The following is a 25,216-nucleotide window of genomic DNA, read 5'->3' as shown; positions in this document are numbered from 1 at the left end:
TAACCATGACGCGGATTTCGCGGGAACCTCGGGAAGGACTCGGAACTGGGCGGTCTGTGTTGCTGCGCTTAGCAAAGGATTACGGCCCAATTCGACCATAATTAGTGACAACAAGTTGTAAAGCCATTACCCAGCCTTTCCCATCGGCCATTTTCACTTTCCGGCCAAGCTGGGCGTACTCGCTCCTCAGTCAAGATGCCAAATCAAAAGTTAAACGCAACGTCAACGAAGGTCGAGTTCTATGTAAATGCCACTCGATGTGCACTAATTTTTTGCTACAATTACAGCGCAGTATCCCGAAAAAAATAGGGCACAAAAAGCCGGTCTACTTGGGCTCATAAAAATGGGAAAAAGGAAAAGGGTTCTGTGCCGGACAATGATGTCCTGGGATGCGCTCTACTTTTTTATTGTCCAGCATTGTGCATTTTTTGTGCCCGGCGATCCAGTGACCTAGTTCGGGTGTTCGATCCTCACCAGCCCTCAACCCGTTGGCGAACCCTTCCGGGAAGATCTTTCCCAGAGTTTTTGTGTTTTTTGCTTTGTTAAAAATTCGTCTTGCTTCGCTTTGAGGCAACTTTTTGGGAATCGTTTTGAGCGGCGCGTTTTTCGCCTTAAGTAGAGCAATTCCCTGCGTTTCGTCTGGGTTTTTATTGGTTTTATGATATTTACTCCAGTTTAACATTTTAATTGTAGCAAGGGTTGAGTTTTTCGATTTTATGGCTTTCATATATTTATGGTTAGTAGGGAAAGTGTTGACATGATGGTGAGTTTTAGGTTTTCGGGTTTCGGTTTCAAGCTGAGTTGAAACTCCTCATCTGTCACCAAGCCGCGTTGATTTGTCAAGGCTAAAGGTGGATCGGCTCTGGCCAGTTGTCATTAGCAAAGGTTAAAGTTGATCATTAGTCGAAAAGGTAAAAGGCAAAGTGAGGGGGAGAGTTAAAGTAAAAGGAGTGATCTTTTTCAGAGGAAAAAGTAAGTGATGCTGAAAAATAAGATACAAATTCAATGTATAAAAAATATGATAAAAAAAGAGTTTATTAATTCAATATTTTTAAATGAAGAGTTTTTGATTTATGATGACCTTATTATCACTGTTAAATATATATTATCTACCTAACCACACTGACAGCTCTCAGGTCTAATTCCAAAAAAGCAGGTCTGTGCGACAAACCACAAAAAGTGCGACAATTATTAGCTAAAAATTGGGTCCACTCCTAACCACAAAAAAAGAAAACAGGGCCAAAAGAACAGCAGGGCTCGGTCAAATAAAAAAACCTGAATGGGACAAAAACCTCTAGACAAAGCCTGAAACACAGGGAGAAACTCAAAATGCGGCTGGCCACAAAGAAGTGCGACAATTTTTGCGCGTGGACTGAACCCATAAAAAATAATTAGAACAAAAAATGGGAACATGTCGAGCGGCAGGACGATCCCGAATATTCGCAAAATATGCAGATTCATAAGATGTTGGCCAAATCCCGGCGATGACCTGCCGAATTCGCACTAAAAATCTGCGAGCAGGTCGCCCTCTTTTTTGTTTGTCCATCTTTTTTGTCACGTGCTGAGAGGAGTCCTCCGGGCCGAAAGTCCTTCGAGGATTGTTGCAAATTATGCGAAATTATGTCATGCCGTGAGACGGCGGGCAAAAGGACGACGGACTGGCGGACAGTTCCGCTAAAAATGGAACGAGATCAGAACATTGAGATCAGAACGAGAACGCGTTCCCATTCTTAGGGAAAAAAATTTACGATCCTCTCATAAAAACATATTTCGGTCACTTACGTAAGAATTTCGTCCTTTTTACGTTGTCCTTGCGAGGCCTTGAGAAATTACGCAAAAATCCTGTGGCATGTCAGATTTTTTCCCGCCGATCTATCGCCTTGTAACTTTTTTCTTCTCCGGCACTCATTAGGACTTCAGTCGGCGCTCAAGGACAGAGCTGCCCTCAGTAATTAAAAGTTTTTTATTAATTACACAACTCTGTCTCATTAATTATCAGCAGATCCGCATCAGCTTTTTACCCACACCCGTTCTCTCGGCCAGCTAAATCGTTTTGCACATAAACAACATTATCAAGAGTCTTGGCAAAATGCGATTAAGTTGGCAACATTAACCGGCGACAGGCAGAGGTGAAGCCAAAGGCAACCAGTTCGGTGGGACATTCGGGTGGCAATTAATCACCGCTCTTGCATCTGGCCGCATGGAGTCGTCTCCAGGTTGAAAGTCTGGAGCAGGAGTTGCAGGAGTTGCAGGAGTTGCAGGAGTTGCAGAAGGAGCCGGATCAGGAGCTGCTGATGGGGCCAAGATAGGCCCAAAAGACGATAATGGCCGAGATAACTCCGAACGATCTGAATGATCATTGACAGCAGATGTCGAGGAGAAGGGGAAAAGATTAAGGTTTGGCGACGGGGAGATAAACATTTTAACTGAAAGTGGAATGTTATGGGAGGGTTTTAAATTAATTTGCACTTTCAAAATGTAATGCATAAATTATGGCTTAAGTGAGACTATCTAAAAAAGAAATAAAAGAACAATATGAATATCTGCATCTGATTTTAAGTTAAATAAAAATTAGGTGTTTTTGCCTACAATGTGTTCATTCAATATTTCATTCAATTATTCAATTTATAGTAGAACACAAGCGCTATGTAGTTATTCTTGGCTTAAAATTTAATGGAATATGAAAACTTAAAATGCATCCCATTTCCTTAAAATATCTCCGTCTTCCTACAGACCCAATATTAAATAAGTCGGTTAAATATTTACCTTCACCTCCCATTAATGGGGCATTTATGGAGAGGCCTTGCCCTCGGGAGCGAATGCAAAGTGTTATCGATATTTCTTAATCATCACTCTATAAATTCGGGAATCGTTAAGTATGTGCTTGGAGCCCAAATTGAAACCGAAGTGCGAGATGGGGCATCCTTTTCCCTTTTTGTGGCACCTGCCTGCAAGCAAAGAGCAGAGATCTCGGCTGGCAGACACTTTTACTTTTATATCCTGTTAACAACCCGTAATTTGGCCAATTTAGCACTTGTAAACGCGCTTTCGCCGCTCTAATGAGGTACAAAACGTTTGCCCGGCGCGAAAACAGAACCGACAAAATAAAAAGTGGAGTTTTGAGCGGCCAGGCCGAAATTAACATATAAAATAACGAAGGAAACAGCGGCGAGGAAAAGTAAGAAAAAACCGGGGGGAGACACCTCCCTTGACCCAAATTGCACGTTTTCTACCCGCGAGAAGGAGATTTTGGGACCTGGAGAGATTGAGAGCCATAACCACCGGTGATGGACTCGCATTAAATCCGGCCAGGATGGGCTGAACCCGCTGCAAGTGGAGCGCAATTACACAAATCTGTCGGGGATTCGGAGTCGGATTTCGGTGCTGGTGCTGGTCTGGTGTTAATTTATGCGTTGGCCATAAAAAATCGCCACCAATTACCTACGAAATGCTTCAATTATGGCCTGCGAACAGCTGCTGCTGAGCCGAAACCCTTTTTAGCACTCCTTTGAACTTCGACGCCGATCTGGAAGCATATCTAATTTGGCTGCACACTGATTTCACCCAAGGCCAACTGGCTAAGGATTTCAGATGCAAGATGCCAGACTCCAGTTCCCAGTTTCCAGATCGCAGATCCATGAAATGCTCTATTTAATGCGTTCGCTTCGTGTCCAAATTGTAAACAATTTCCCAGAAAGAACAGGCGACTGCGATAAGTGCAAAAAGTTGGGGTAACTGGGACACAAAAGTGCACACTCTGGGGCGATTGGGAGTATCCAAGTATCGAGTTTCGAATATCGACGACTGACATTGACCAGAAGCGTGTCGCATTCAGAATCAGAATCAATGACCAGTCCCAAGTCCCCAGTCCGCAGTCCCCAAGACACTGGACTCGCTGACTTGTCGCCTGTCATTAGCCAAACGAGTGTTTTGATAAAAAGTAATGATTCGACTGCGGAGCACTTTCATTGGAAACCTTGAAACCGAATCCGGTGCCCGGAGTAAAGTCGTTATATTGTCGTTACTGCTGACTCAATTGATAAATGGGGAGGGGAGAACTCCGGCGGAAGGTAATCAGGAATAATTTGCATATGCCCAATGAGCTACTCGTTTCGCGCAACTGCCACTCGCCTGCCACTTGCCACTGATTAATGTGCCCCTTCAACCGGGTGTACAGCAAGAAATTTGGGCTATAACGAAGATCGATTCAGTAATAATTTACTTACAATTAAGTTTTCATATCAAATTTAAATCAACTTTGTTGTATTCTTCGTCAATAAGATAAGTATAAATTGTTTTGTAAGACGAATTATATAGTTTTAAATCTGTAAACTTAATACATTTATTATTTCTTTATCATAACATTCTAATAAAATCTTAAGATAACTTTTTATATATTTTTTTAAATTTATATATTTTCAGTATACGCCTTTATCTATAATATAAAATTATATGAAAGGCTATAGATTTTTGGTTTTTTTTTTTTCTTTTCTCATTATGAGATCTAATATTTTTTTCCTGTGCAGAGATCATTCGTTTTTACTCGATTTCCCGATTTCTGATGCTTTAATTGGCGACAATTGTCGGGCTGCGACCGATGAAAGTTCACTCGGAGTGGCAGGTGTGTGTTTCTGTCCACTCGACTCCTGTCACTCCTGCTCCACTTTTTTTGCCAGTCTGCTCCAGTCTGCTCCACTGAGGAGCCGTGATAATTAAGGCAAAGCGGAAAGTAAGAGTACCGCTAATGAAGCTCATTTGCCCGAATTGAAGGGGAAGAATTAATTTTCTGGGGCTTTGGAGCGGCAATCAAAAGCGGTTTAGTCGCATTCCAGGACTTCAACTGAGCCTGGGAATTGTAAACACACAATTAGTCAATCAATGAGCCGATTAGTCAATCAGGTTTCTCAAACTGGAGTCAATAAAGAGGTGACTAGTTGATCGCAATTAGGTCGCGATCGAAGCAGCGAAACCCTGTAATAAAGGTGACCCTTTAAATGAGGCAATAAAGAGTAGTTACATAGCTAAGTGATGTTGATTGTGAAGGTTTTTTCCCCTTCTTATGCTACTTAAGTATATAAACAGTACGATTTTTTGTGCCTTTTATGAACTTTTACAGGCAGATAGAGTTAAACAAATAAAAATGTATGTATGTATTCATTTTTAAATATATGAGTAATGTTTTTAGAATGGATTTATTTAAATATAGAGCATTACTTACATAGCAAATTTTCTTAATATCATGATCATATTCTGGTCTACAACCACAATCCCTCTCACATTTCCCCGACTTTTCTTCTACAAGCAGGCACCTTCAAAGTCGGGCAACACCCACCCATTCAGTACGAGGAATCCTCGATTTCTCCGACTCCTGTGTGGCCGGTCGACTGGTAGCTAATGGATCTACACCTCGGCATCGGACCGAGCCCTCTTCCTCCGGCCACTGCAGTGGCTACTTAGCAAACAGGGGAAGTCGAGCCAGAAGTCCGAGGCAGACTAACACCAACTGCAGATCGCTCCCCAGACAATCGCTTGTTTGCCCGCACATTAACGCCAAAGACGGAGAAGTGGATTTGGATGTGGACGGTTCCGGCGATGCTCAAATGCTGATGGTGACGAGGCGAGACAAATCCTTTCGGGCTGGAAAATCGGACCTGGGATTGTCTTGGACAAATATTTGCACAAGGCGAGGCATTAGGACTGCGGAGCGAGCGGCGGCGATCGTGATCGTGATCGCACAAACAGAGATCAAGATCCCGAAAACCCTTGACCATTTGGGTGGGCTGAAACGTGTACGATTCTATTTTGATAGCCACCGTATTTTCCTCGGGCCGAGCCGAGTGTTGTTGTCTTTCCTCCTATTTTCTGGTAGCCGACCGCCTGGCGTCAGTCGCGCGCTGTATTCTGTTTGCCGTTTGCCTGAGAAGTCCGGAGTCCAAAGGGCTGAATGATTAATGGGCAGCCAGATGAAGGAGCAGCCTCGCTGGCAAACAACATAATCAAGCGCACATCCGTTCCAGCTGAAGGTTCTCTCTTTCGGCAGCGTTCTGCCCGCCCCCGTTGAAGAGAAAAGAAAAGAAACCTATGGGTTATGCTAATGGAGCGACGAGTTGGTCACCAAGCGACGAACACAGATTCCTGGAAGCCAAGCAGCAGAAAAAGACAACAAAACGGTTGGAAATGGAGCCAGAGAAGCCGGCAGAAACAGACCTGCATTCAGCATTAGTTTCGAAAGCTTCTAGGGGGGAGTCGGTGAACTGACCATCAACCAGGAGCGGCATTATATCAGAAGAGGTGTAGAAAGATTTGTAAGATTTTTGAGTGTAATTAAAACAAAATTGCAATTAAGGCCAAAATAAAATACTGATTTACTTTAGCTAAGCACGTGCAAATGATTAAGTACGCACCATTTAATTGCTGCAATTTAAGTTGAATTTAAAACAGGATTAAATTGAGCCTAAAACTGGATCAATTCATTCAGTATCGCCTCTCAAAATAAAATGCTAATTTTCAAATCAAATTAAACACTTTCTAATACATTATGCAGTTAAGGAGTTTTAATGGGAAAAAATGTAATAAATAAAAAAACACAATATATTACCTTTCTTTCAAAATAAACTTAAAGGTTCCCAAAAACGTAACCCACTACACAAAATTTCTTTCATTAAATTTATTTAGTTTAAATTAAGATAACAGCTCAAAATTTAATAAAACTAAGTAAAAGTTGAATAAAATTTAATGCACTTCTTAAAAAGTGTTTATTGCTGATACAATATGTGTAGCTGGTATAGCTTCTTCCCATTTATTTTATTTTTATCAAATTTTTTCATTGTCATACATACGAGTATAAGTAATTAAACCCGAATTGCGACCTGAAGCACTTTGCATATTTGGTATTTGTATTTCACTGTTAAGCTGCGCAAACAGGCACTCCGATTTCTCTGATTTATTTTTTGTTTTTCTGTGTTATCATATGCAGTATTTGGCTGACTCTGCTAACGCGCAGTGGCGACCTCGGTCCGCTCCTGATCGGTGGATATAGTCACGCATGGAAGCGAGCACTTGGCAGCAGCAGCAGCGGCAGCGGAAGTTGAGACCGCGGGCACGCGCTTTTGCTTCTTTTACCTTGGGGCTTGGAGATCGGGGAAAGGGGTTGGGGGAATGGGGAATGGGGATTGCGGATTGGGGACCTGGTCTTGGATCTCTCTGTCTGGGTCGCCTTCGCATTCGTATTCGCACTCGCACTCGCCAAGTTGTCGCTTCTAACAGGGCTAGAATTATTCAGGCGCAACTTTGTCAACGCAGGCATCCCATAATTTGCAATTCGATGCTCTCTTTGCATTTCTGCGTGTTGGCATTTCATTTGTGGTCACCAGCGCGGACGGATTTGCATATGAATGAGCCACTGAGACAGAGACAGAGCCATCAGCCATCGGCCATCTGAAGTTGGCGTGGGTTAGGCCCTGCGATCCAATCTGTATCTTCTGCGCATGCGCACCTTCGCTTGTCGCCTCGTTGATTTGCAAACGCAATTGTGATGAACTGTCCGTTGGTCCGTCTGTCCCTTTGCTTTGGAGCTTACCCCCTCGGTTTGTTTTCTTGGTGCCGGGATGCCGAAGACGACGACCAAGACGAAGACGAAGACGAGTCTTTGACCGTCGCCGCAATTAGCATTTGAAGTTGCATTTCCATTAGCATTTCGTGCATAAATCAGCGTCTCAAGTGGCGACCAACTTGGCGTCGTGTTGTTGTGCAAACAGTGGGACCTTGGGCTGACTGAATCTGAATCCGAATCCGAGGCATCAGTGGAATCAGTGGAGTCAGAGGAACCCGAGGAGGAGCAGGCCGCAGGAAAGAGGTTTCGCTTCGTCATTACGAATGCCTCGGGCACCTGCTAAACACGCTAACTGCTTTGCATCCTGTTTGCTTGGGGATCTGGATTTTGAACGGTGTTTTCTAAGTTCTTGGGATTTTCTAAATTGTTATGGGTTGCTTTAAATTGCTTTGGAATGTTTAATTATGTCGATAAATTTAAATATAACTTTGTGTTCGTATTAAGATGAAACCACAAGAACCAATTTTATAGCTAAGCCTTTTTCATTTCGAATAAAACAAAGAAATCTGGCAAACTCAAAATGTGAATTCTGTAAAGTTCATAAAAATAAAGAGATTTGATTATTTATTTATTTTTTTATTTGATAGTTCGAACACTTACTTTTGGTAATATTAATGTTTTACTATTATTATTTTTCATTTTTTTAACATCCTTAAAATAGATCTCTTGATTTTTATACCCTTGCAGAGCAAAGGGTATTATAATTTCAGTCAGAAGTTTGCAACGCAGTGAAGGAGACACCTTAGACCCTATAAAGTATATATATTCTTGATCAGCATCACGATCTGAATCGAAATCCGTGTGTACGTCTGTCCGTCGGTCCGTCGGTCCGTCTGTCCGTCTGTCCGTCTGTCCGTCTGTCCGTCTGTCTGTTTCTATGTAAACTAGTCTCTCAGTTTTGAAGCTATCGTGCTGAAACTTTCCCAAAAGTTGTGTAGTAATTGCACGCAGTATATAAGTCGGAACGAGCCGGATCGGCCGACTATATCGGATAGCTCCCATACGAGAGATTGAAAAAAAAAAATCTCACTCCGTTGTTTTTGATCAGATCGAGTTGATTTCTTCCAGGTGGCGTTTTATAACTACTATTGAATTTCGGTTTAAATTTTATCGAAATCGGATAACTCTATCATATAGCTGCCATAGGAGAGATCAAAATATATATATAGAATTAATGGAAACTAATTGATAACGTCATTGTTTTTCATCACACGACAATGATTTTTTGAGTATCAAGTTTTTTAACTAGCCTTGATTTATAAAAAAAATTTCATAAAAATCGGACAACTATATCATATAGCTGCCATAGGAAAGATCGAAAAATCTATATAGAATTAACGGAAATAAAATGATAACATCGTTATTTCTCATCAGAAAATCATGATTTTTGGAATATACAGTTTTCTAACGACTCTTGAATAACAAATTAAATTTCATCAAAATCGGACGGCTATATCATATAGCTGCCATATGAACAATAGTCAAAAATATGGAAAATTAATAGAAAAGTCGTCGTAGCTTCGATGTTGTTTAGCCTTTGTGTATTCAGTTCGAAATATTTGATGGCTGCAAGGGTATATAAGCTTCGGCTTGCCGAAGCTAGCTTCCTTTCTTGTTTTTTTTGCTTTCTTACACTAAGAAACTCATTATAGATTTAGCCCATCTTCAATTATGTTAGTTTTATTAGTTTAGTTATTATTAGTTAAGAAATTTTCTAATACAACCGTTAGAATTAACACTTGCGGCACATTTCTCTTGTTTAATTAGAAAATAATGAAGCTTAAGGCACTAATTTCCTTGAAATTCTTGCGGAGACCGCAGGTTTCCCATAACCCACTTCGGGTTCTCCATATTTGGTCTCGTCTACCTTGCCAAAAAGCCCCCCGTTCCCCGCCGACCGAGATGTATTCGCTCACCACTCGGATGCTGACGTCAAAGATTTGCGTAGAGAGCAGTTGGCTGCTAATTTGGCTCATTGAGAAGCAGAAAAATGCGTGCTGCGGATGTGTTTCGCTGGGTTGGCTGGTACTTATACTCGGATACTCACAGTCATATGGGGCATTGGGGGAAAATTCTGGTGAATGAATGTGTACTCAAATGGCGGCGGTCGGGGATCTGAGGTTGCATACGTAAGACCCACTGAATATTAGCGCTCGGTCACATGAGTTCGCGTGCGTCATTTTGGGAGGCTGCAGACGCGTGGCCCTGTCTCTAAGACCCAAATCCATGGCTCTGCATCATCTGAAGAATAAAACCAACAACCCCCACCCCTTCTGCTCCCCTTCACACCCACGACCCATTAAAATGTTTATGCGCAAATTGGCGGGGCATCGCTCATCATTGCATTACACTAATTGCACTTACGCACGCACCGAATGGCGTTCAACCTTGGGACGGGATTACTCGTATAGTATATTATATTATCGCGAGCCGGTTTAAAAGCCCAATCCGCAGATTAACAGTAGTTAAGCGATCGTTTAAGCGGCCAGTTAAAGTCTGTCTGTTTCTGTTTTCGGTTTTCTGCTGTCCGTCGTCTGTTGTCTGTTTTCAGTTTTCTGTTTTCAGTTGCCCGCAACAATTGGCAATTTTTCAATGCCCAGCGTCCGACGACGAACGCGATAATGTCCGTCGCGAGATGGCACTACCCGCGGTCTGCACTGTGAAAAATTAGGATCCCAACTAAAACAAAAAGGAATCATAAATTAATAAATAATAACTATATTGGTAGCCAAGTTCAAAAAGTATGCATTGGTATTTTTATCTGAAGTTTAGTAAGCAAAAGTAAGTAAAACAATGACCTTACAAATTCGAAATATAGTGCTACGTAAAATGTTCGGAAATGGTTACAAAATATATATTATTATATTATCTGTATTCTTGGTTTTTATATGCTCTTATATTTATTTATTCAATATTAAAAAGTTTGAAAATAAAACAAGAAATATTAAAAAACTTCTTGGTATCATCATAAATTGCTGAATTTTGTGTAGTGCACTTGTGGCATCAGCACCTGTAATTCCTCGTGAGATGGAGGAGTGTTTTGTGGGTGGCGGGATGAAGGGAAGGGGGGATAAGGGATGGGGCATGGGGTATGGGGCATGGCAGAGCGACTCACTCCGTTCGTCAGCCAAGGTTGGTTGCCAAGTCGTTGGCATCCACGGACAACGCAACACGCGACAATGAATTTCGCATATGTCACAAGGCGATCCTCCGACCCTGTCCCCTTCCCTTCCCTTCCCTCCCCTCCTTCCTTCCCTTACCCTCTCCCTGACTAAAAAAAAACAACAAAAACAGCGACAACGCCAACAGCATCCCATGTAAACAGAGGAGCAGTCGCAGCAGCTGAAAGGCAATGCGAATCTCTTAGCCGATTTTCAGTTTTTGTGTTTCCCGCTTGCTTTTTTTGGTGCTAAAGGGAACAATCACTTTTATTTGGGGATTGTCACCCTGCAATGTAGAAGGGGGGATTGCTTAGTTTTTAGGTATTTTTGTATGAAGTTTTCATAAGTTAAATTCTTCTTAAATATTTATTTTTCAATTTAGATAGGAAGAATTGTAAAGAAACGATTTAATAAGATTTTACTAAAAATCCCCTCAATGTGCATTTAAGTCTAATTAATTAATCAAATATTTGTTATAGAATTTTCTTGTAAAAAATATATAAATAATATTTTTATAATTAGGAAGTAAATCAAATTGTGGCAAGTTAATTATTATAGCAAGGACAAGCTTTGTCGAACCCTTTGCAGCTCATTCGATGAGCTTGTGGAGCCGAACCCTCGGTGAACCTCGGGAGCTAAATGAAAAACCTTGGCACTCTCGGATATCTCGGTGTCCCAACGCAATAAGCGGCGATCACAATAAATGCCAAGCATCGATGGTTTCGTTTCTTTTTCGTTTTCGCTGCTTTGTTTTTTATATAGCCGGGCAGCCTCCTTGCCTTACCGCCTGCCTTACATCGACGACGAATATCGGATAATTTTTTGGCATGTCTGTGCAATTACCTTTATGTTTATGCCATTTCGCAAACGGCCCCGGTTGAGCCGGCCAGCAAAAAACGGCGAATAAAATATATATATTCCGGTAAGTGGAGGGACTTATGGGGCTTATAAGGAGAACTGGAGGACAATGGGACAACAGGTGGGCAGCAATCCGACACCGAAATCAGCGCTCACTTAGCTCCGAGGAGCCCCGGCAAATCTTTTATAACTAAATCCCGGCGCAGCATAAAAAGGCAGCCCGGCTCATCAGCTGGCGGCATTTGGCCAAATTGGATGCTGATTGCCGGCGATTTGGATTTGGAGCTGGCCTAATGATTGCTAATTTAATGCTCGCTGAGCGAGCGGAAATGACACGAAAGTGAGGTGTCTGTTCGGGGATCCAGAGGAGCATGTGGCTGGTTAGGGATCCTTCTCCCGAAGGACACGTGCGGCTGCGCATGAACGAGGAGCCCTAATTGGTAATCACACACCTTGCGACCCTCGGCGGAAGTGGAAGATGCGATCCGCCGCAATAAATCTGCTTTATTTGCCATTCCGTCAGGCGGTCGGTTTATAAAGATCCCAGCCACCCACTGGGGCGCGTGTGCGAGGAGCCGCTCCGTCGGTCAACAATAACAATATGCAAATGCCCACCTTGTTATTTCTGGCCAGGCCAACGCGAGAGATCCAAATCGCAATCGAGCAGTCGAAAAACACAAATCAAAGGCAAGTTCACGCGTCATCGCCGGGCGAAAAAACATATAGTACCTATAGTATAGTATACCTCCTCCGTCCGATCCACACGCCCACGTCTGGACTTAACAGACGCGCCCGCCCCCTCGCATCCGCCGCCCCCTCTCTTGGTTCCCCCCTCCCCTCCCCCTCCAATTTTTAGGGGGAAAACTTTTCTCTGCTCGGCTTGCGTTCGTTATATTTTTTTGACAGCCCCGTCCCGCATTGACGTCATTGACGTGCTGCAAAGGAATTTGTTTTTCGTGAAAAATATTTTCAGGTTTTGCACTTTTTGCTTGTTTTTCTTATAAATGTGTTTTGCGCTAGGGTAATGCAGAGTAAGAGTGTTCGAGGGGTCTTTGTGTTGGTTGTTTGCGAATAATTAGTAGGTTTTAAGTCCAAAGGTTAAAAGCGAGAAGTCTGAACAGAATTTAAATATTTATAAATTTAGGAGCTGTAATATATTTTTATTATTATATTTTTTTTTAAAGCTTGGATAAAAATGCATAATGGCGATCCATTTCATAATTATTCAAACACCTTAAAACAGATTGATATTCTGAATAATTACAAGACTTTGTTTTATTACATAAAAATATCTTTTAAAATACAACCTTATACAAAATTTATTTTAGGGTAACCCCAATTCGTTGAATATAATTTGTTTGTTTAAATACCCAAAGTTGTTATCGTACTGGGAAACTCATTTTTAGGCTGGCTGCTGACGCCTTTGGACCACCATCATCAGCATCATCGCCGAGATCACCGAACACACATTATATTCCCGGTGATTGCGATCCGTGTTCGATCTGGTTTTGGTTTTGGCCAACTCTAGATCGCCCTGCTGGTGCCATTGAATGTTGCCCATTGGCCACTGGCCACTGGCGATCGTCATCACCTGGATGTGGATCTGGGATGTGGGCCCTCTGCTTAGAATCAGGCGGACAGAAAGCGCGTCATCGCGGCGCACGTCAGTCGATAATTCCAGAGTACGGAAAAAAGTAAAAGAAAAAAAGAAATCTGGGAGATCTGGGGCTCATCCGTGTGGGAGGCGGCACTATTTTTAGCCGTGAGACGGGCCGCTAAAGTATTTTGGTCATGAGTTCAAAAACAAGCAGCCAGAGTGGACGGACCGTCGGACAGTTTTATTTTCCAACAAATTATTTATACGCGAAATATTTCGCACGGAATGAAAATCTTATTTATAGCTGACTGCGAGACGACCTTGTCTCGCCGAATTCATTGTATTTGGATCTCTGGAGCACGCCGAACAACGTCCTTCACCCTCAGCCACTAAATGCCAGCCAGAAATTCCGATTCCATAGGGGAACTCAATTGAAATAAATCAATCTACGAGATGAACACCTACGAAATGCCAATTTTAGTCTTCTAAGTTATGAGCTAAATTACAAGATCCTAAGCAATTCGAAGGTTACAAGACGGTATTGAAAATCGTTGCAAAAAAAAAACAAAATCACTCAACACGCTGCATAAATAAACTACATCGAATATTTTTAGAAACGAAATCATGCCTCATCTAGTTGGTGAATACAAATGTTCATTTGATTTTGTAAATATCCCAACACTTTTCAGAATTTCCTGGCGCTACTGGGAATTCACGAATATGATTTATAGGTAAATAAAGGAAGCTCTTAATATTAAGTGGTTTCTTTTTATTTATTTAGCCAGAATTGTGAGGAACCTTTTGGCAGCCACGCGACTGCAACCGCTGCCGACTGAGCCAATTTTTTTGTTGATCTAGGACGGCTTTTTGTTTGCCTGGGTCAACCTCAAAGGACCAACAAAAAAATAAAAGAAATAGAAAAAGAACAAGCCTGCCACGCGAATGCAAATCTGCAGGCGTGCAAAAAACAATTGTAACAAAAAATTAGAGCAGCCAGGGGATAAAGTGATCCTGTTCCAGGATCTTCGCTACGCAAATTCTTGAAAAAAAAAACAAATGCAAAAATACTTCGCGGAATTCACAGCGGGCATTTTGGCCTTGTTTTTTGCCCGGAATTGCGTAAATTGCCGGTCCCAAAAACCAGGGCCCCGATTTTGGTCTCGCTCTCGATGTCCTGAATTTTTTAACAACATGCCATAAACAAATGTGTGGGCGAGCAGATTTTTTCAACGGTCGCAACGCAGCGCAGGCAGCGAATGTAGTTCAGTGGCCGCTTTTATGGGCCATCTAGATCTAGGTCTAGGGTCCTGCGAGGGCCTTGATTTTATGGCCCCGGCCCTGGCTGCTGGTATTGCATAACATTGCGTTCGCCGCTGGCAGGACTTGCGTAAAACTAGGCTCGCTGTTTGCCGCTCTCATTATGTCATAAGCGAGCTGGAACAATGGCGGTGCAGGATCAGCGAGGATCGGAGCAGAGGATCAAGGCGTGCGCAGGTTAGGTAATTTTCAGACTTCGGAATTGCTATCCTCGAACTTGGGCATTCAACACCTCGTCAGAGGGCTTCCTGTTTCCCGGGACTCTTGTGAATAAATTCCCACTCACCAGGTGAATAAATTCACACTCCATCTAACGGTAGCCACATCCTCTGAATCCCCTTTGAATTCATAATTAGATCCCAGCCAGGATCTGTGATTCCTGGCTTCATTAGCCGCCGTGAAGACAGGTAGCCCGGTCAGCCGTGATCATCCCCCGACAATTATTTCCGGCATCCCTTTGTCTTTTTTTCGAATGAACGCCTTCCTTATCAAGATTGCCCTTCTGCTACGCCCACTCAAACTACGAAACTGAAAATTAAATGAAGGAAAACCATTTCGTTAGCATCTAGTTTGCGGTGTGTTCTGTGATGAGGCACCCACTGTGCGCCGAAGGAGGTCCTGCAAAAGCAACACGTGTTGGCTGACCAGAAACCGAACCGCCAGGATGCCCAGCGGAATGGTGACGATTAGAGTCCCCAGAAACAGAGCCTTAAGGCGAAATTAAAACCCGAGACAGTCGTAAAAACACTGGCTGGTATTCAACCAGCTAAACAGAACAGCTCGGATCGGATCGGATCCTTTGTGGCGCAGATTGGTCAGCGAGATTTCAAAGGGGGCGCGTGATCGCCATCAAAATGCTCGTGGAGGCAATTTAAATTGCTGGCAACGGAAAAGAGAGGCGCGTGCAGTGGACAGCGGACAGCGGAGGTCGGTGTGCCAGAGTCCCCAGGTAGAGACACGATCCAGAACCTGCTGACGATAAGGCCCCCCGATTCCCATTCCCAATCCCCCAATCCGCATCCCAAACCACAATCCCCAATTCCCATTTACTTTTTGCGGGAGGTACGAGTTGGGAAAGAGCTGCTGAGTTCGCCTCCTCGCGTGCTGGGTGTTGAAATACATTTTCGTTCTTTCCGTTTATTTATAACAAGCCGCACGGCAGCCTTGACACTGACGAGATCCGTGGGGCCAACTCAAGGTTGTGGCAATCTATGTAGCTCCTCAACTCTTTGCAAGTGACCAATTTTTCGCCCGCCGGAGAATGCAACTTTGTTTGGCGATAATTTATAGTTGGTGGCGACTGTTGCGCTTTCTTAATCCAGCTCTGCGGGTAATTTTCAGGATTCCTGCTTCGGTCCAAATCCAATTTCGGTTTAATGACGGTCAACAATTCGTGATGGGGGTGTAAAACATTGTAACATTTCTTCGATTTAAAAGCCATGGTAACAAGATAGAAAGTAAATCAACTGTTGGAATTTAATTTAAAAATCATTTAAAATATTCTCTGATGTCGAATTTGCCATTTTTGAATAATTTAAATAGAAATAACACATTTAAATTTATTGTTACCCGCCAAGAACTGCTTTGATCTGTATATCACTGCTTTAAACTGCTTTATGAAAACCAATCAAGCAGTCAACAATACCACTAACCATGTCAAATGTATGTAAAATATGAAATCATTACATATCAACGATAGGTGGCGCTGAAATTAAAATGGGCTTAAAGACTTTTAATCTTTTTGTTCCCATCTAAATAAAAAATTGTTTAAAATGTGTACAATAAATCTTCGTTTACCACTTATCCGAGAACATATGTTTTATATGGCAAACAAAAGCACTGTAAAACAATCAGCGCGGCTCCTTCATTAAATAATTATTTAAAATAAAATAAAGTGCCATATTCAGCATCGAGATCTGCCAGCGCCCCAGGATATTATCGCCACTTCGCAGATCCGAAGACACCAGAAGAGCCGAGTTTTATTAACACAAACAAGGCATTAATATCAATTTCGGTTTCACTCGACTGGCGAGCAGATAATTGCGGGTCAGCAGCTGCTGTTGGCCAACCAAAGCCAGATATTCCTCAAGTGGATCCTCCCGAACTGCCCCCAATTGTCAGAAGAAATCAGCGCCAATTGGCTTCAAAGCAAATATTTGCCCCGAGTGGCAGTTAAAGCTCAGTCTGCGATAATGACAGGATCATGGATCATGGATGGGGGATCTGAGGATCAGGGAACTGCTGCTGCTGTTGCCTTTTCACACCATGTTGGCCAAAAAATAAAAAATAAAGGTGCGATAGCTGGCACACCTTTGGGCCATCTCGCCCTCGTTGGCTGTGTCAATTCCGGGAATGTCAGGGACTTCAGGCCCCAGTCAGGCAATAAAACGTTGCAGCAAATTAGCGCTTTATTGCGTGTTTGTTTGGTCAGAGTGGAGAGTCGAGAGTTGAGACTAAACCAACCGGAAAGGGATCCCAATGGACCAGATCTGCTGTCTTTTGCCACCTAACCAACTCCGAGTGCCGTTAAGTTCTTCTTAAGACCGAGGGCCGAGTGCAAATTATAGCCAGCAGGCGAAAGAAATTTATTGTGAAGGGCATAATGACAGCAGAAACCCAACTTGTGATCCCATAATTCATATAATCCGCATAATATATGTAAGCTTTTATTGACATTTGAAGCACCTGCTTGGGTTTTTAGCCCGTTCAGCGTTTATCACACGACTATTTACACGTCATCGTTATCCTCCTTGTCTTCGGGTCCTTAGCGTTCCTTAAAGGCAATGCACATAGCTCGGCTATCGTCCTCACGGTCCACCGTTTTGTAGGCCTGGCTATTTCGACGCCACTGCGCCTTATCACATGTGTTTTCTCGGTATTTAGGGAGTACCAGTTCCAGTTTCCAGTTGTGTTGCACCCTATATGGCCAGATCGCCGCTCAGGCACTGCGGGGTGTACACGTTGGCCAGCGAGTCCCATCCGCAGTCGGCCAGCTGGTGGCTCCTGTGCGGGTTCCAGTCCAGTCCGCAGACGAACTCCGTGTGCTGGGCATTCACCTCCTGGGCGGACTCGCCGCGCTCCAGATTCCAAATCCTAGGGGGAGGTGGTAAAAATAGGTGTTTAGTAAGCAAACATTTAAAATTGTAGTAAAAATGCAGAAAAGATTAAATCATATTCTGTAGCAACTAAAAACTGTGTTTGTTTTAAATGATTCCTTCTTTGTTTTAAACATGACAAATGATTGTTTTTAAAAACAATGAAATCAACTTAAGATAGTGTTTAGTTCTGCAAACCGAAAACTCATTGTGAGACTCAATCTAAGACTTGCATCTCAAAACATGTCGGAAATTCAATATGATATATAATAAATGTTTCTTTAATTAATTAATTAATAATTAATAAAGTTGTTATTACCAAAACGATCAAAAAATTTGTAAGATATACACAATTAGATAATATAACATATTTTCAAAAGAATTCTTCCTTAAATATCTACACCCTTTTGCTAATTTGATTCATAGTTTAAATCATATTATCTCAGTATATTGAACCCTTCCTACCTTGTGGTAAAATCATAGTTCGCGGATGCCAAGACCGCAGCGGAGTGCGGTGAGCAGGCCAATCGCCGGACGGCGAACTCCCCGGAGTACAGCTCGAAGACGTGGGTCCTCATGTTGCGCAGATCCCATCCCCGGACAAGGCCATCCGATCCTCCAGTCACCAAAATGTTCCTGTCGAAGTGCGACCAGTCGCAGGACAAAGCTTCACTCGCATGCGCCTCGATGCTCATCAGGGGTTTACCTGCAAAGTCAAGAGAGTTCCATAAGTTAAGGTGTCCGTCGGTACTCACGCTAGCAAAGAGGTTGGCGATCAGGGGCGAGAACTTGGCCCCGTAGATCAGGTCGCCGTGGCCCACAAAGGTGCTGATGGAGTTCTGCCTGTTGCAGTCCCACAGCTTCAGGGTGCAGTCCCAGCTGGCGGAGAGCAGGGTGTGGTAGTTCCACTTCTCGCCCCAGTCCAGGCTGTAGACCTCGTTCTTGTGCTCCTGCAGGCAGATCAGCGGCTGCTTCGGCGTCTGCTGGCTGCCCGCCGACTCCCCGTCCAGTCCGCACCAGATCTGGAGCGACCCGTCCCCGGAGGCGGTGGCCGCGATGTCGGCGGCATAGGGACACCAGGCCACGTCGAACAGCCCGTCGGACCACTCCAGGCGGCACAGCTCCCCCAGATGCTGGCCCTCCTTGGAGGAGTTCGAGTTGGAGTTCTGTTCGAGCAGGAAGAGGGAGCCACCTCCAGCAAGACCGTACATTTGACTGTGGAGTGGAAATGGAAAATACAAGGTTAATTTATTGTTTAGTAGGAGATCTAAAGAGTGATCTCACCTTGTAGCCAGCAACAAGTAGTTCGCCTCGAAAGGCGAGAAGCGCAGGCTGTAGCCATGTCGGTCTGTGGTGGTGTGGCTCTGGGTTTGCATTCTGTGTTATAGGTCTCAACTGAAAGGAAAGCCAATATAATTTATTAGGATTAGTAATGTTAAAAGGCAGTTTGCAGTCAGTTTGTAATATGGAGCAAACATCAATAATTTCTGATGAAGTAAATGCCATTCTTACTTCTTTATATTTATCCATATTTCTTATATAAATATCTGTTCCTAAATTTAGATTTTACAGAAACCCAATGTTGTTACATTTACCTTATGCAAAATTGGATAAGAGCTTTAACTAACCCGAATAATACTTCAAAATACGAATTATAGTAAATGTTTTTAATTATAGTCTGTTTCTGTATACCCAAAAATAACCAATTAAAATTCCTGCTTATATTCTGTTCAACCTACATTGATCTTACAAGAAGAATACCCCATTTGTAACTACTTAAGGAACGCAACTAACTTGCACCTTTGATAATTGTTTTGTAAGACATTCTAATTTCCATTGAACCGACAACTTAGTTAGTGGTCCCCCACCGACAAATCAATATATCGACGTTTGATCCATAACCAAATTAAACTTCTAGGGTTTCCCCTCGTGAGCAGAGATAGTTGGCCAGAAAGAGCAAGAGTGGCCAAGTGATAACAACCCGGTAACGCCGAATATAATGATAATCCCGCTGCGTGTCGCCTCCCAATTATTCAACAGTTGGCTCAGATGACCTCGCACTAGGTCGGTATATGCTATTGCTATAGCAATAGGAATAGGAATAGGAATAGGAATCGGGGAAAGATACTTGACATTAGCCAATTTGCACGGGCAAGTGGCAAACTGCGCAGAAAAACAGACCAACCAACCCCCAGAACGAGCTTGCTGGCAGTTTTCTTTCCACTAGTTTTCCTCGCTTTTCTTATATGCAAAACAACTGCATAACGCCTAAATCCAGTTAGCGGCCAGAATGAAGACCCACGGGAAAGGCCAGGGCAAAGGTATATAAGCAGGTTGCACGGCACTCGGGTTTCGCATTTTCCTCCGCCGACGGGAAAACTCTATAACGCGCATCGACCACTCAGCTCAACTCAGGGCATTTTCATTAGCAAGGAAAACCGAAGAGGCAAGGAACTCCGCAATGGTTGTATCCGTGAAGGTCTTCAAGAAGGCCACGCCCAACGGCAAGGTGACCTTCTACCTGGGCCGCCGCGACTTCATCGACCATCTGGACTACTGCGATCCCGTGGACGGGGTGATCGTGGTGGAGCCGGACTACCTGAAGAACCGCAAGGTGTTCGGCCAGCTGGCCACCACCTACCGCTATGGCCGCGAGGAGGACGAGGTCATGGGCGTGAAGTTCTCCAAGGAGCTGATCCTCTCGCGGGAGCAGATCGTGCCGATGACCAACCCCAACATGGAGATGACTCCCATGCAGGAGAAGCTCGTCCGCAAGCTGGGCGTCAACGCCCACCCGTTCACCTTTCACTTCCCACCCAACTCCCCCAGTTCCGTGACCCTGCAGCAGGAGGGCGACGACAACGGGAAGCCACTGGGCGTGGAGTACACCATCAGGGCCTTCGTGGCCGACTCCGAGGACGACAGGCAGCACAAGCGCAGCATGGTCAGCCTGGTGATCAAGAAGCTGCAGTATGCGCCCCTCAATCGCGGCCAGCGGCTGCCCAGCTCGCTGGTCAGCAAGGGATTCACCTTCTCGAACGGAAAGATCAGCCTGGAGGTCACGCTGGACAGGGAGATCTACTACCACGGGGAGAAGACCGCCGCCACGGTGCAGGTGTCGAACAACTCGAAGAAGTCCGTGAAGAGCATCAAGTGCTTCATCGTGCAGCACACCGAGATCACCATGGTGAACGCCCAGTTCAGCAAGCACGTCGCCCAGCTGGAGACCAAGGAGGGTTGCCCCATCACCCCGGGCGCCAATCTGACCAAGACCTTCTACCTGATCCCCCTGGCGGCCAACAACAAGGATCGTCATGGTAAGGAGAGGGGAAAATGGGGAGGGAAACTGACGAATCACTTAAAACGATATGAATGTTTCGATCTGAAACAGATCATCATATCTTATGGAAGTTTAATCATTATGGTTCATCTTTAGGATAGATGTTATGTGCTGATCTTCCTAATAATTTTTCGTAATACTTTGAGACAAAGTATTCCGGAGATACAGAAGATTCTTTCCATATAGATACAATAAGAAGACCTTTTTAATATTGTTTCGATTAAGTTATTCAACAGATAGCAATACAAATTGATTTGATTTAATATTTATCACCTTGCAATTGTAAATATTTTATCCAATCTTCTTTTTCCTCTTTTTATTTTAAGGCATTGCCCTGGATGGTCACCTGAAGGACGAGGACGTGAACCTGGCCTCATCCACCATGGTGCAGGAGGGCAAGTCCACGGGCGATGCCTGTGGTATCGTGATCTCCTACTCGGTGCGCATCAAGTTGAACTGCGGCACTCTTGGCGGGGAGATGCAGACGGATGTGCCCTTCAAACTGCTGCAACCAGCACCTGGTAAGTCCCATACAGTACACTAAATAAATAACCCTATCTAATCCCACTAACTGGGCTTAGGAACCATCGAGAAGAAGCGCTCGAACGCCATGAAGAAGATGAAGTCCATCGAGCAGCACCGCAACGTGAAGGGCTACTACCAGGACGACGACGACAACATTGTATTCGAGGACTTTGCCAAGATGCGAATGAACAACGTCAACATGGCGGACTAAGTGGAATGCGGAAACCGATCTCCCGACTTCGTTGTGAACCAAACCGAATCGAATCGAAAGCACTGAGAACTTGTTGCAGCAGTCTCTCTCGAGGAGAACACAATCTTTGTATTATAATCGTAATCTATAACTTTGGTGGATCTGGAGTTTGTACCCGTACATTATGCATGTTGAAGTGTTGAAGCGACCTCGTGTCCCTATATTATAAATGTGTTATGGCTATCAAGACTCACCTATTCTTGTGTGGCAATGGAGTATCCAAAAGTGTTGCAGTTGAGGTTTTTAGGTTTATTGTGGTGCTTGGTGGTGCTGTGGGTTTCAACTTCAGAAGTCGAATGAACTGCCTGGCTGCGCAGCTCGACGAGGAAGGATCTGTTGGCCAGCATTTCAGGGGGTTGTTTCACAAAAGAGGGGTTGAAAAGCCCACGACTCATAGGTCAGAAACGAAGGCTTTCAACCCCTTGAAAGGAAGCAACAGGCTGCCAGGATATGCGAACAACCAATCAGGAGCAACCTAAACTGGATATGGCCGGCTCTGACGGTTAACGGTCAACGGAAATAGGAAACCTCAACCAGATGTTGACGACAAAGTTGCCAAAACTCTCTTTGTATGCTAAATAGCCAGGCTTTGACCTTGATGATGGCTAAGGCCGCCAGCTGCCAGTTGCCAGTTGCCATTACCCAGCAGTTGGATTCTAGGTCTCATCGCCGCCAGACTCGCTGATTTCTACCCATTCTGTTGTTTCTGTTTCTGTTTATTGTTTTTGTTTACTTTTTGTGAGTGTGAGGCTCAGTATGCAGCTTATATAAGCCTTCGTAACGGCTATCCCTTCAGCTGCTGACCGGTGGAGCATTGCACAATCCGGGGCACTTGCTCCGATCGATTTCACACACCGCTGGCTGCTGGGCAAGTGACTTCCGGCTTTTGGCCGCGCCACAACACCAGCCAATACCAGCTACAACTACAACCAAGCCCCTTAAAGTCAAGCCAACTATAAATGGCTATGTTGTTGTCAAAATGCTGCCACAAATTTGACGAGAGTGCAACGCGATGGAGCTGCCAATGGGGAAGTTTCCGGGATTCGTTTACCAGGTGTTGCTCCTGCAACTGCTGTTGCTCGTGTCGCCGGCAATGCTGCAGCAGCAACACGTCTTCTACCACCCCCGACCGCTCTTCTACGACGCGCCGCGTCTTCGGAGATTCGAGTATGCAGCAGCCACGCCCTTTGTGGGCGGCTATAATCCCGCTTCGGCTTCTCCCGCTCTCCACTACCAACAACAGACGCCCAACTTTCAGCTGATCAACTATCGTCCCAGCTACCAGCCCTTGGCCCTGGATTACCAGCAGCAGCAGTTGCCCGCACCTGCCCCGCCCCTTCCGCCCCTCTTCCCGCAGCAGAGTGTCCAGTATCAGCAGAGGACCATTGCTCCACATGCCGAGCTGGCCAAGTATCGCTACGAAGGGAACTATCTGCCGGTGCAACGCGTTTCGCTGCAGCAACCGCAGCGTCGCGCGGAGGAGCAGCAGCAGTTGCAGCAGCAACATCTGCAGCAGCAACACCTGCAGCAGCAGCACTTGCAACATCAGCAGCAGCAGCAGCAACAGCAACTCTACAACGTGCCACCGGCACTCTTCACCAGCGATGTGTTGCACGTGATTCCTCCTCGAATCGCCAGGTTGCAGGAGCAGCAGCAGCAACCATCTCAGAATGTCCAAACGGAGAGACCGCGGAGATACGCCAAGGATCAGGATACGGACGTCGCCGAAACCAAGAGCCACATCGATCGCAGCGCCAAGGAAACCAAGTACTTTCAGTAAGAAAATTCGGTCGGAAAATGGGTTAAAAATAACTATAAACAAGGGTATAAAAAATGATGGCTGTGGCTCATTACTTTGAGTTGTTTTTGCACATGCACTTCATGCCTGTCAATCATCCACTTTTTACCATAACTAGACCAACAATCATTATCACGCATTTTCTGAAAAAAATAATAGGAAATACAGTAAAAAACTTCATAAAAATGGTGGTAGTTAACTTTTCTTATTTAAAATTCATATAATTTTCCGGAAATCACTGGTGGTGGTTTTCTCTTGTTTATCAGCAATCATATTTTACAATTGCTTTATTCATGCACTTTCACCAGGAAAATTGGGTAAGAAAAAAGGGTGAAAAGTGTGTTAAACAGTTGGGAAAAATGGTGGTTGTCATATAACTATCCTTCCCTTAATTGAAAAATTAATTGCAATCACAAACAATTAACCCTATCCATGACTTTTAAAGCTTCTTTGTTATTCAAAAAATGGTATACAAAAATTAAACATTTGACCATAAAATGTACAAACAATACATACAAAGTTTATTGCTCTAATAACATTTTGAAGCTTTTAAGCAAATAATAAATAATTCTAATATTTTAATGTTAATCCCCAAATACAGCGATATTTTCATGCGCTTCGATGGCCCCAATTCGCGGAGTCACGGCCACGTCTTGAAGCACCCGAAGGCGCAGGAGAAACGCTTCGAGTCCCAAAGAGGCACGAACCGCTACAAGGGAGAGGTGAGCTCGGACCGAAATGAAACCATTAATTTCCGGATAGTTCTCCAGACTTTCTAATCTTTCCTTCGGCAAATGCCTAGGTGATTTGGACAGATCGTCAGGGAGGCCACGGCGAGCACCGCTGGGACTTGGCGCAGGGAAAACTCTGAGATGGAAACTAATTTGCATACGCCTCCCCCTTCTCCCCTCTGTAAATACCCATCCAGACTCGCATAAATCGTGACTTTTCATAATTTTGGCGTATTATTTATTTAAGGGCAATGATTTGGCGTGAAATCGGAAGAGCCAATGCAAAAGATTTGCATACGAATGTAGTTTGATGGGCGTCCTTATTCTTGTCTTAGGTCATCCTTCAGATTTTCTCACGCCGCTCCGGGGAAAAGTGGACTGTCCAACCGGTTACACAGCTTCACAGCTTCGCGGGCAATGGGCCATCGGGGAAAAAGGTCAACTTTGGCCGGAAACTGGTTCTGGGCAGTGACCCGAATGTCCTGCAGTTACTCACTTACAGGACAAGACAGTCAGTCAGTCGGTCCGTCATGCGGGTCGAGGAATATGTAAATGTAAATGTTGTCTGGAAGAAGGGGTTGAAGATTTGAGGGTCTTATCTGCCTTGTCTGCTTGTAAATTCGGTGGTTGCACTCGGCTGCTCATTTGCATATGGTATCTCCAACTCGAAGTGACACAAATGCCCGGCGGGCAGCCTGAATGTCCAGTGTTTCGACCTCTTCCCTGGGCACCAGTGACCATGCACATGTTCAAGATAGGTGATCCTTTCCTCGGATCAATACTGAGTCCGGGTTGTAAATGGGTTGCATTAACCTTTGGCCTGAAAATGCGGGTCATTAGCAAAGCGATCGACGCTGGCTGTCAGTCAAATCGGCTCGAGAATGTCCAGAACCGGTTCGTAATCGCCAGTCTGCTTCTTCTACAAAGCGATA

General features: G+C 44.2%; 3 protein-coding genes across 3 annotated transcripts; 2 read left to right on the top strand and 1 right to left on the bottom strand.

Annotated features, from left to right (window-relative positions):
* Positions 1-17,189: 17,189 nt before the first annotated feature.
* LOC108089061 (peroxisomal targeting signal 2 receptor) lies at positions 17,190-22,038 on the bottom strand. The gene is made up of 4 exons (XM_017187170.2): positions 21,950-22,038; positions 18,925-19,035; positions 18,106-18,855; positions 17,190-17,638 (listed from the first exon to the last, which is right to left on the bottom strand). The coding sequence occupies exons 2-4, from the start codon at positions 19,014-19,016 to the stop codon at positions 17,464-17,466; spliced, it is 1,017 nt and encodes a 338-aa protein (XP_017042659.1). The 5' UTR covers positions 19,017-19,035; positions 21,950-22,038; the 3' UTR covers positions 17,190-17,463.
* Positions 19,992-21,944, top strand: LOC108089060 (phosrestin-1). Its single transcript, XM_017187168.1, has 3 exons — positions 19,992-20,957; positions 21,307-21,501; positions 21,562-21,944. Exons 1-3 carry the CDS (start codon positions 20,102-20,104, stop codon positions 21,714-21,716), a joined length of 1,206 nt encoding a protein of 401 aa, XP_017042657.1. The 5' UTR covers positions 19,992-20,101; the 3' UTR covers positions 21,717-21,944.
* A 379-nt stretch (positions 22,039-22,417) lies between the features above and the next one.
* Positions 22,418-24,503, top strand: LOC108088945 (basic-leucine zipper transcription factor A). Its single transcript, XM_017186968.1, has 3 exons — positions 22,418-23,531; positions 24,155-24,275; positions 24,356-24,503. Exons 1-3 carry the CDS (start codon positions 22,768-22,770, stop codon positions 24,422-24,424), a joined length of 954 nt encoding a protein of 317 aa, XP_017042457.1. The 5' UTR covers positions 22,418-22,767; the 3' UTR covers positions 24,425-24,503.
* The last annotated feature ends 713 nt before the right edge of the window (positions 24,504-25,216 follow it).

The sequence above is a fragment of the Drosophila ficusphila genome, unplaced genomic scaffold (genome assembly GCF_018152265.1).
Source record: "Drosophila ficusphila isolate 14025-0441.05 unplaced genomic scaffold, ASM1815226v1 contig_106, whole genome shotgun sequence".
Taxonomy (NCBI): Eukaryota; Metazoa; Arthropoda; class Insecta; order Diptera; family Drosophilidae; genus Drosophila; species Drosophila ficusphila.
The sequence above is the reverse complement of the archived record's forward strand: the minus strand, read 5'-3'. Positions and strand labels throughout refer to the sequence as shown.